Below are 12,802 nucleotides of genomic sequence, written 5' to 3'. Positions count from 1 at the left end.
GGTAAATAATCTTTTCCATCCAAAGTGTGTTACTCACAGCAACAATCTACTCTTTAACGGTGGGAGGGCTCTCTGACTTCCAGTGTGTCATTATTACCTTACAAGCTAAAAATGGGGTCCTAACAATTGCCTCTCTGGTGTGTTTCTCCCATTCAAATGAATCTAGTTCTGGTAAATTAAGCAAGCAGGCTTTGGGATCTAAAGGAAGTGAAACCTGAAATACCCTGTTCAGAGTGTCCACCACTCTCCTCCAATAGGGGTGCAGTTTTGAGCACTTTCACAGTAGGTGGATCAGATTGCTTATTTTATTTTATTTGCAGGATGCAACTAGCAGAGTTTTTGCTTTTACATCAAGTTGGGAAGTTCAAAGTTTGCCAGATATTGCTAATTGGCAAATGATTTAGTCAGTACCATAGGCTTAGGCTTTTATACCAGATACAAAGAAAATGGTATATTACCAAAAGTATTGGGACCTTTACACACACATGAACTTTAAAGGCATCCCAGTCTTAGTTCGTAGGGTTCAATATTGAGTTGGCCTACTCTTTACAGCTATAACAGCTTCAACTCTTCTGGGAAGGCTGTCCACAAGTGTAGATTTGCGATGGGAACCCCGGGAACCGCCGATTTAAAGGGGCAGTGTCACAGGACAGCAAATTCCCTCCAGACCTGGTTGGGGCTTCAGGGACTCCTGAATCTTCTTCCATGGCCTCCTTATCTGCTGCACTTAAGGTGGATCTGCTAATGTCAGAACGCACTACTCAAAAACGGCCGATGCCCTCTCAGTCTTCTGACTCAGAGCCTGAATTGTTTGCCACGGACAACGTCCCCCTGGAGGGGTCCCTGTCCTCACATTCAGATGGGGAAGAGGAGGAGTCTCCCCCCAATACAGCGCAGGAACGCGCTATGATGGATGCACGCATTACCTCTGTCAGGGAAATTTTAAATATTGTAGAAAAACCCACTCAATCTGGTAAGCGGGTTTCTATCGGGTCCCGCAAAGCCCAGAGGACGGGTCAGGTTTTCCCCTGTCCCGAGGAGTTTTACGAAACAGTGAACGAACAATGGCGTCGCATAAAACATATGCTGACAGTACCTAGGCGCTTCCAGTACCGTTATCCCTTTGCAGATACAGTTGACAACCGCTGGACAGTGCCACCTATGGTGGACCATACGGTTTCTAAGTTAAACAAGTCCACACTAATGCTGGGGACTTCCCGGTTTTTAAGGACCCGGTGGACAGGCACACGGAAACGCTTTCACGCCTTATATTTTTGTTGGCGGGTTCCCTACTCAAACCGGTTTTCGCTTCTGTGATGGTGTCTCGGGCGGTCAGCGAATGGCTCAAGGAGCTTAAGCGAATCCTGGTGGCGGAATCGGCCCCCCCTGTGGCCCTCGATCTGGTGGATCAAATGGCCCAAGCCGTATTGTATCTAGGTGATGCGGCTTTGGACGAGGCTCCTTTGGTCGCACGGCTGTCTGCGGTGGGGATCGCTATATTGGGGGTCCTTTCGTGCCTCAGGGTCACAAGAATAAGGTGAATCCTTCAAGGCCCCCTGGGGGACCAAGAAATCCTGGTCTGGTAAGTCCAAGATGGGTCAGTCCGGCTCGGCGGCCCAGTCCTCCTCCGCCTGAAGGGACACCCTCACCCGTTGTAGGGGTGGGGGGACATCTGTGTTACTTTCAGGTAGCATAGTTGTCCAAGAAGTGATTGTGCCAGTCCCTCAGCGGGACAGATTTCACGGGTTTTATTCCAATCTGTTCATGGTGCCCCGAAAAGAGGGCAAGTTGCGTCCGATTCTGCACCTCAAGTCCCTGAAACGATTTGTGTGGGTACAGACATTCAGGATGGAGTCCATCTCATTGGTGGTGGCATCCTTAAGTCCAGGAGCCTTCATGGCCTCCGTCGACCTACAGGATGCATATCTGCACATCCCTATCTTCGAAGGTCATCAGCGGTATCTCCGTTTCAAAGTGGCAGAGGAGCACTTTCAGTTTGTGGCCTTACCCTTCGGTCTCGCTTCGGCTCCAAGGGTGTTCTCCAAGGTTTTGGCTCCAGTATTGGCATTGCTGCGCATGAAAGGGATTGCAGTCATCGGCTACCTGGACGATCTCCTATTGAGGTCGAACTCAAATGCATCTCTGATGAGCGATCTGACGGTTATGGTTCAGACGTTCCAGGAGTTCGGTTGGACCAGAAACTTTTGGAAGTCAACACTGACCCCCTCAGTTCGTCTCACTTATCTGGGGATGGTCCTGGACTCAGTCCAAGCAAAGGTTTTTCTCCCAGAAGAGAAGCTTCGGACCCTACGGAGCGAGCTCAGGTCCCTCAGGGAAGCCGATCTCTTCTCGCTGCCGGACCTGCATGCAGTCCCTGGGTCTGATGGTCTCGGCCTTCGAGGCCGTGCCGTTTGCTCAGTTCCACACAAGAACACTGCAAGCAGAGATTCTTGCCAGATGGGACTAGCAGACTCTGTCTCTAGACAAGAGGATATCCCTAAGCCACCTCACGATGTTGTGGTGGCTCCTGTCTCCCACCTTGACACAGGGCAAATCTTTTCTGCCCCTTTTGTGGATGGTGGTCACCACGGATGTCAGGCTGGGGGGGGGGGGGTGTCCTGGACACGCTTTGTGCTCAGGGGACTTGGTCGGCGGAGGAACCTTCTTTGCCTATAAATGTCTTGGAGCTCAGAGCAATCAAACTCTGCCTTTTTCATTGGATGACACGGCTACAGGGTCGTCCGGTCCATGTTCAGACGGACAACGCCACGGCGGTGGCCTATGTCAATCATCAAGGGGGCACCAAGAGTGCCCGGGCGGCCAAAGAAGTGGCCGAGATTCTGTCTTGGGCCGATACGCACGTTCCAGCGATTTCGACCGTCCACATTCCGGAAGTGGAGAACTGGCAGGCAGATTATCTGAGCCAGCAGACCTTGGACCTAGGGGAATGGTCCTTACACCAGGAGATCTTCCGCCTCCTGTGTGCCCGATGGGGAACTCCGGAGGTGGATCTGTTCACCTCCTGTCTCAACGGAAAGGTAGAAGGGTTTGTGGCCAGAACCCGCGATCCTCTAGCGGCTGCCACGGACACTTTAGTGGTGCCTTGGCACCAGTATCGGCTGTTCTATGCCTTTCCCCTGATCCAACTGTTGTCCAGGTTCCTACGCAGCAGGGGCAGACGTACAGGGGTCGCCATGGCGACCTGGCCCCATGCTGCAGGGGGCCTGAGAGGGCCCCCTGTATGTAGAGAGAGGAGGAGAAACAAGCGCAGCTGAGACCGAGCTCCCCGATCCTCAGCCGAACTGTAAATCGGCACAGAGGGAGCTGCTCTCACATAGGAAAGTGAAAGCACAGTGTGTGCTGTGCTCTCTGCCTCCCCCTACAATGCAATACCTCGCAGGAAGTTACAGGAAGGTACAGTCCTCTCTCTGTATGTATGTCTGTCTCTCTTTCTGTATGTATGTACATTTATGTATGTATGCATATGTGTGTGTGCATGTATGTATGTGTGTGTGCATGTATGTGTATATATGTATGTGTGTGCATGTGTGCATGTATGTGTATATATGTGTGTGTGCATGTATGTATGTATGTGTGTGTGTTTATATGTGTGTGGATATATGTACGTGTGTGTGTGCTTATATACAGTATATATATATATATATATATATATATATATATATTGTGAGGGATTAGCTCGGTGGTAGGCGTGGATGACCCCTTGGGGGGTGCGTTTTCCCAGAGAGGTAGCCGACAAGTGCTTGCAAACAAACAGTGTGGTTTATTAAATGGTGTTTTCTTCACCAGGCTGTATGCAGCAAAACATCCAAAATAAAATAAAACAGAAAATAAATCCTTGCCTCTGTGGGCGGCTACCTTCTCACGCTGGAACCTACCTAAGAAGTCTTTCCAACCTACTGTTGGGCCGACACTGCTGATCCTACAGCAGACACTCAAATGTCCATTTGTTTGCTTTTCACACAGCACAAACATTGTCCATTGAACATGTCCCTTTGTTTTCTTTCACACAGCACATGTTCATTTATAACAGGATCCTTTACTCTTCAGATTCTTCACATTGAACACAGTTCATTTAACAGGTCCCTTTACTCTTCACACTCTTCACATGGAACACTTTGTCTTCTCACCTTTGAGACGTCTTCACTCGTGGTTACCCTCCTTAGCTTCACATCGCTGTAGGGGGTCTTCTCCCATGCTCACCAGCTTGTCGGGAGGCACACATCCGACTGTCCCCCTCTCCCAGCCCACACGGCGACAGGAGGCAGCAGTCCTTCTCCCATGCCCACACGGCGTCGGGAGGTACACGTATGTCTGCCTTCCTCTCCCAGCCCACACGGCGACAGGAGGCAGCACTCAATAGATTTTCTCTGGACAAATTATAGAGGCCTTGATCTCCTCATTCTGAACAGCTGAATGGTTTTCAACTTCCTGCTGGCTCTTTTTGCAGCCAACACCCTATAGTATCAGTGAACTTTCAAAGCAGGTGGGAATGTGTCTCCTCTCAGTGACTACATTCCCAGATTTACCTGACTTCCTGTCACAATATATATATATATATATATATATATATATATATATATATATATATACTGTATATATATGTGTGTGTGTGTGTGTGCTTATGTGTATGCTTATATATATATATATATATATATATATATATATATATATATATATATATATAGATATATATATATATATATATATATATATATATATGTGTGTGTGTTTGTGTGTGTGTGTATATGTGCTTATATATGAGTATGTATATGTGTGTACATGTGCGTTTATGTGTGTGTGTGCGCATTACTTTTAATCCTGACCCCATATATGTGTACAATCAGAAGTAATTTTTTTTACAGTTTGTTCATAGTACCAGCAAGAAAATGCCATTCCTCTGAAAAGCGTTCCATGCTCATATCGCTTTTCAGAGGCATTTGACAGGCGGTGAAAAGGCAATATGTTGTCTCCTCACCGCCTGTTTTAACGCCTAATGCATTATCACTATGCTGTAACTGTGTACAATGCACACAATTGCAGGGTGGTTGTAGTGCAGCCCCATTCACCAGGGCGTATACCAGCCACAGCATGTGTCCACCCCCAGCTGCTGTCTCTGCAGCTACAGGGTGAACAGTTGGGGTTGGTAAAAACACAGTTAAAGCGTGTGGTTTTACCACCCCTCAACCTCACATGTGAACAAGCCCTTGGTTCACATCTGTGCAGCTGTGTGCTGCATATAGGGCAGCAAATTCATTTCAGTGGGCCGCCCCACAAAAACGCAGGGAAAAAAAAATCCTTTTTTTTTTTTTTATCGTGCTGCAGCAAAAATGCACCATGTTTGCCAATGTGTAGGGGTACCATTAAGAATGAATGACACCCCTGCATGTTTGTCTGCGTGTCAGGAACATGTGCAATTTTGCGCGTATTCTGTGACACGGAGTAATGTGAACCAAGCCTTAGACTGGGGGGCCTCCAGACTGAAAATACTTTCAAGATGCCCTGACTGGAAAAAGATGGAGAAACACCGGCATAGAGGAACCCGTCTCTCCATTTTCCTCCTGCAGCTGCTGAATGCCTGGGGGGGGGGGGGTGAGAGGAGGAGAAGCGGGGGGAAATGAAGAGATTGGTTCCTTTATATGCAGCTACCCCCACAGCTCCTCCTATGCAGCTTCTTTCTGCTGCCCCCCCTCGTCCCTACAGCTCTGCAAGGTTCCCCCTTCCCCTCTCCCACTGGCTGCTGCGGGGGATCTGTCAGGATGAAGCCTTTTCTGAATGGAGAGTCAGTGATCCCTACCGATCACTGACTCTGTCTATTCATAACTGAAACATCGTTCTGTGTTTACAATGCTTCAGTGTGTGAATGAATGGGAAGCTCTGTACAGAGCTATTCCTATCCATATATTCTGTGCAGCTGATGCTTCAGAGAAGGAGATGGATAGCTGTGTCTCAAAGGTGGAATATCAGGGGTCTGTTTGGACTCCTGATATTTCACCAAAGCCCCCAAATGGGGCTCCTAAAAAATTGTAAAAAATATTTAAGAAAAATAATATTGTTAAAAAAAATGAATAGAGCAAATGGTAGAAAAATGTTATTAAAATAAAAAACTACTGACACCAATGGCAGAACTACCACACAAACATCGCACTTGCGACCGACCCTGGCGTTCCGCCACCAGGCTGGGAGGGAAGGGCCTCGTCCGGGGGGCCCTTTATGGTTTCTTGCATAGGGGCCCTGAAGGTTCTAGTTACGCCACTGGAGGTAAAGATTCACCTTGCAAAGAATATCCAATCACATACAAGGAAAATTATTTAAAAAAAAAATGCATTTTTGCTTGCATGATTGGATGATGGCAGTTAGCAGAGCTAGTACTTATTTACTGAGCACGGGAGCAACTGCTCTTGCAGAGTGCAATTGCACTTTGCAAAGTGCACAGTCTATTTGCCTTTAATAATTCAACCCCAGAGTATCCGATAGTTATAAGCCATTGGTTGATTTAACCCACTGATGTTCCTATTATGCATGCTGTTGCTGTGTAGAAAGCTGGTACATGAATCCTGCAAACATCTCTCTAGAAACTGTTAATAGCACAGAATAAGGGGTGCCAGATATATAGATGACAGTTGTGATGCTTATGACAGAATGCTGACTGCATTTTAAGAAACATGGTGTAAAAAAAGTGATAAAAGGAACTGCTCTCTACTGGCCTAGATGGTAACCAGAGGTACTTCTATTACGCATGGACCTTTGTTTTTAATATTTTTGACTGATTTTGTTTAACCTCCCTGGCGGTATTCCCAAGTGTGGCTCGGGGGTTAATTTTCAGTACCAAAAGCGGTAACACCGAGCCACACTCGGGATTACCCCAGAACGTTACTCACCCTCCCTGCTCTCCCCCCGCCGTCCTCCCTGTCCTCCTCACATTCTCTCCCCACTCTGTGCACGGCCGATTGCCGGCACTAGCCTTCCACTTCCCTTCCCTGCGAGCGACGAAATGCAGGGGGGTGGAACCGGCGGCAAATTCAAAAGTGTTTATATTTCTCTTTTAATAAACTTTTTTGATTATATTTCCTGATTTTGATCTCTCGCTTTTTTTTTCCACTTTAGATATTTCAGCATAAAGACAAAATAATTGACATTTCCACAACAGCAACAAATGAAGCCACCCTGGAGGGGATGCTGAATAAAATTATTATGCTCTGGAATAAAACTGAATTCAAGCTAGCCGTGCACCAGTCTGAACAGTCCGAAATCCTGATTATTGCCTCTGCAGAGGATATTATGACTCAATTAGAGGAAAGTCAGGTTATTCTCTCCACTGTGAAGGGCTCTCGTTACTGTGGACCAATCAAGGTAACCTTTCCTGTTGCCATTTCAGATGATAAGCCCCAATATGAATTTTTCCTTGTTAAAAGAAACAGGTGTTGAGGGTGCTGAGGTAAATAGATAGGCTGCCATTGCTGAACTTCTTCTGAAAATGCAGGTTCTCGGGCTTTAGAGATATTATTGTTTACCAACATAGCCATGCCATATCCCATCGCAATCACTTGGCTTTTTTTTTACCAACAAAACCATCAATAACCATGTTAGCTAATAATATGATCCTTCATGTAGTTTTGTTAATAAGCAAAGTCATGTGATCACCATGAGTGTGTTAACATGGCGACTATATTACTTTGTTTGTAGACTTAGCACTAGGGTTATTGTTTGGTTTAGGGTTATGATTACCATTGGGGTTTGCTCTAAGACTAGGAATGGCGCAGTAATAGGTCCAGGGGACATACCTTCAGGAGTTATTTAACCTCCCTGGCGGTATGATTATTTCAGATCTTAGGTGCTGAAAGCGGTACCATTATTTTGCATGTTATTCTTAAGGACAAGCAGCCCAAACTAACTATTTACATATGATTTTTTTTTACTGTGCGTTCTTCTTTATAACATCTCGGGTATGAAGTTTGAAACACAAAATCATAAATTATATATATATATATATATATATATGTTTGTATATATATATATATATATATATATATATGTGCAAGGGCACTGGGGGGCAAACTAAGGTCAATGTATTTTATTTAGTAATGTAATCCAATAGGATTACAATATATCAGTGTGTTTGTGTGTTTTACTTTTCAAATTTGCTGCCGGTTCCACCCCCCTGCGACGCAACGCTCGCAGGGAACTGAAGCCAGGGCACCGTACACTGCCGGAATACACCTGGGGACAAGTTAAGTAACCTCTTCCAGGATCCAGCGATTTCTCCCTGGCGGTACCCCGAGTGTGGCTCGGGGTTATCGGTAATGGAACTGAAATTCCACCCCAAGCCACACTCGGGAATACGGCCAGGGAGATTAAAGCTCTCTGCACCCTTTAAAACCACTTCCTCACTGGCTCTAATGCATTTCACCTAATGGAGATTAAATCAATTTCGTTGAGATTTTGTGCACATGTGCCGGTTAAGGAGGACTAAGTGCTTTTTTTAAAGCAAGGACACGCAGAGAAAATTTCTGGATTGAGGATGTATGTTAGCATTTTTCCAGGTGTCCAAGTGACTGCACACAAATGGGTGGGATCATGCCTTAGGGGACAACTTAATCCAAAGGTATGGTTGTCCTTTAAAAAGTGTTATCTTAACAATGGAGGGGTCCTAACATCCTAACTTGAGTCTTTCTGTTGGATGCACTGCTTGATGGACTGAAGTCTGAGCAGTGATAACAATAGTTCTCTTAGAGAATCACTGTATTTTATAATCATTTTGTAATTAATTACAAAGCTACTAATGAAATTTGTGTTACTTCACAGAAGATTTCTCCTGAGATAAATGTGCCCAGTTTGGACTGGCAATGTTTTATGTTATTTCCATCAGAGCACACATATGTAGTGTGTGGGTATCTGAGTGTGGATTGAATCTGAATTGCTGCCCCAATGTACCAGGGAGATTCAGGAATTTAGGTGCTGAGATTGTGCTTCCAGTTGCTGGTGAACAAACTAACTGATATCAGTTTATGGACTTTCATTTTATTAGCTTTTAGGGGAGGTTTTGTCTTTTTTACAATATGTTTACAGTATGTTTCTTTTGCCTAGTTCTGTCTGGTAACATTTACAGAACCCAAAATAGAGCTACACGCTGAATCGTTAAAATATCACGATCTCGATTCAACCCCCCACACAATCCTAATCCAGCATTTCCATGATTCATGCAACAAGTGCAGAGCATTTAACTGCTCACTGCTGTAGGCTCCATTCACACCTGGGCATTTTTGAGTGTTTTTCAGCTCCAAAAACGCTAAAAAAAAAACGTTCCAAAACGCCCAACAAGTAAAACCCCATTCATTTAAATGGCCCCTGTTCACATCTGAGCGTTTTGCAAAACGCCTGTAGCTGAAAAAAGTACATGAGCTTCTTTTTGGGCTGATTACCAGCGTTTTTGATAGATGTCAATGCCTGCCTCCAAAAATGCCTGAAAATCGCGGTAAAAATCGTGGTTAAACCCTACGCTCAAGTGTGAATGCAGCCTAAAAAAAAAAAAAGCAACAGGCAATGTTTATGAACAACTTTGCTCAGTGCTGGAAGAGAGATTAAAATAAACATTGTATCTTTCCGTTCATTTACAGATAAAAGGGATAAACTTCGGTCTGCAAATTAAGCCAATTTAAATCAACCTTGTCAAGTGAAAAAAAAAAATTTTTGGGTTTTTTTTTCTTATTAAATTGTTCCTCTGTTTATCCCCTTATTAACCCTTAATTTACTCTAATCAGCCTTATTAACTCCTTATTCCCCTACTTCATTTAATTGTTATTTTCCTGCTGATTTTTTGTATGCTTTGTTCATTAATATTTTTACACCTTTAACATATATTTACATGTTTCACATTGAAAATAGCCCAAAATTAAAAAAAAAAAAAAAAAAATGATTTAATTTGTAAAAAAAACTTTTCATTGCTTTGTACCATTGCTGACAGCTGAAGTGTAAACAAAAAAGTTGTGGTAGGTATCGGTAATTGGTATCAATGAGTACTAAAAAAAAAGACCCTAATATAACTTAATGGTAATTTTTTTATTTCTTTACACATTATTTTTCATTACATTTCTTTAAATTTGATTGAAGCAAAGGGTATTATGTTTTATTTTATTGCCATCTTGTTTAATAACCCAATGTTTAGGAGCTGTAAATCTTTAAAATAAAAAAGTTCTTCAGAACCACGAGATCTTTATTCTAAGCAAAAAAATTGTGATTCTCATTTTATCCAGAATCGTGCAGCTCTAACCCAAAATGATTCAATACAGTAAAAGGTGACATTTACAGCAAAAAAAGTTTGAAAAGTGTTCTGTGTGTTTATTACACCTGCGCAACTATTTTGGGACTCATTTACAATTAATGAGTCTTTTAATGTAAAACATAAAATGATATTATAATTATAGCAAGTCTGCATATGAGTTTTTGGGGAATTGCATGCCTGCCTGAGCAACAATGAACAAAATTAGAAGTCGTGAAAGAGGGGGGAAACACTCAGCGTGCGTTTTAATAAGAACATAATTTCCTATGGTGCCGGTAGCACTGCTGCAAGCACACAAAATATAAACAGGAGTTTATAAGTTGAGAACATAAACTTCTGCTGTGCACAAAATGGCTTGGACCCCTATCAGACCTGAATATGTAGAAAGGTCATTGGTGGGGGAAGGTGGGGGAAGTAGGCATAACTTTTGAAATGTATCTAAAGAAAAAAATGTATTTCAATATTTTTTTTTATTTTTTTTAAGTTTAATGTATAACAAATACATTAGACAGTGTATAAAGTATAACAGAATAATCATATATGAAAAGATAGCAAATGTGTTGTTATGACAGCAAGGTGTTATATATTCAGTATTTATTATGACAGTTTGATACTAACATATAATTTTTATCTGTTAACTCTGTGGTCCAATTATTGATTTCTGAATCTGTTTAAAAAGTTGTATATTCAATAATTAATTTAAAATTGTGATCATGATATATGGTTTTCATCCCTCAACTTTGGAAGCTGAATATTGCTAAAGCTATTTTTTTTTAAATTAAGCCAGCCAATATATAGTGGTATGCCATCAGGTTGGGTAATAAGGTAAATGAGGGATAATGTCATAGGTTGACAGGATGGAAGAAGTAGAGGAAAAAGCAACAGCTAAATAAATAAATACATTATAAAAGAAGAGTAAAAAGTCAGGTTTTTTTTTTTTATGTCTCTGTCCCCATTAGAGAGATTCACCCCATCTATTTGTCTAAATATAAATTGTTACAGGGGTGAAGGAAAGTCTTCTAAAGGGGAAATCTGTTTGGGTGACAACGGTCTTCTTTGTGAAGATTTCCTTTAACTTCCTGTTTCGTCTTCAAGACAGGAAGTGAAGGGAAACCTCTCCCATAGGAGGCAGACTGCAAAAAGTAAATTGACAGATAATATAACCCTTTTTCTAGTCAATCCAAAACTAAAAAAAAAATAAACGTTTTGGGTATGCCTCTACAGATTTTTAGAGGTGGTGATGGTAACAACCATAACTACCATGACTTGCCGTTCTGGTAACACGAGCAAACCATTTCCTTCTATAACAGTAGATGTAGTTACATAGTTAGTAAGGTTGAATAAAGACATCAGTCCATCCAGTTCAACCTGTGTGGGTGTGTGTGTGTGTTCAGGTCAAAAATAATTTCCTGTATCCCTGTATACTGTGTTTACTAGGATACCCCTCGAAGAGTTTTTTTAAAACTATCGATACTTCCTGCTGACACCACCAATTGTGGAAGTAAATTCCACATCCTTACCGCCCTGACTGTGAAAAACCCCCTACACAGTTTAAGGATAAACCGCTTCCCCTTAAATTTAATTGAGTGACCCCATGTCTTCATACACTCCTTGAGACTGAAAAGTTTATTCCCTATGCCAGAAATGCCATTGAGGCATTTATAGAAAAAAACAATGGGGAATTTCTGCGCTAAAAAAATTGTTAAATGGAGTGAGGTAAAACGTTTTTTACCAAGCTGCCGACACTAGACCAACAGACAGTGATCCAAAGTAAGGGCGGGACCAGACGCAGCGTCTACACGCCCCCTTCCTTTCCGGCTTGTGTCCTCTATCTGCTGTGAAGACGCGGGACGCCGCGATCGTAGCTGCAGCCTATACATGTTTGATGTGCCTGTTTGTCTCTACAATCTTGTAAGTAGCTTTTTAATAAACTTGCGTGTATCAACTTTACGGGATTACGCTATGGTCTTTTGTCATATATCCCCTATATATACTGCACCTATCTGGCAATCCGGATATATCGTGGAGACTGGACCTCCCAGGTATTGAGCTTGATAACTCTGGAATCCATCTGTTTATCTACATGCTCGTGAGGCCATTTCATTAATTTGATTGGCCATACTGGTCTGGTAAGCTGCACCCTATAATATTCGCACAGTGGTGTCCCCTACTTATACTTCCCTGTGGTTGTCTCATAAGGAGCTTTGGAAATAAGTTCCCCTTCCCCGGATGAATATTCACATTTTTGTTTATTGGGACTTTTTGAGCACTTTTTTGACTTTCTTTCACCATTTGTGTTATATATTTATGAATTTTTATATGACATGTACTTATGCTTAATATATTCACATGTGATTTATTAGTTTAGCGCTGCTTTTACTTTCTATTGAGGCATTTATATATTGCTATCATATCACCTCTTAACCATCTCTTCTCCAGAGAGAATACATTTATGTTTGTAGTTGTTCCTCGTAGCTGAGGTCTTCCAGTCCGCTTGTTAACTTT

General features: G+C 42.7%; 1 protein-coding gene across 1 annotated transcript in view; it reads left to right on the top strand.

The window, feature by feature from the left end:
• The window catches only part of DNAH14 (dynein axonemal heavy chain 14), a gene marked incomplete at its 3' end in the record, with an annotated part of 442,814 nt that overhangs the window by 147,793 nt on the left and 282,219 nt on the right, over nt 1-12,802 (top strand). The window contains exon 21 of the mRNA XM_082252323.1: nt 7,126-7,371. Coding sequence (XP_082108449.1) covers nt 7,126-7,371 — 246 coding nt within the window. The remainder of the gene's footprint in view (nt 1-7,125; nt 7,372-12,802) is intronic.

The sequence above is a fragment of the Pelophylax lessonae genome (assembly GCF_965119305.1).
Source record: "Pelophylax lessonae genome assembly, chromosome: 3".
Lineage (NCBI taxonomy): Eukaryota > Metazoa > Chordata > Amphibia > Anura > Ranidae > Pelophylax > Pelophylax lessonae.
This window is presented reverse-complemented; position numbering and strand designations above follow the sequence as displayed.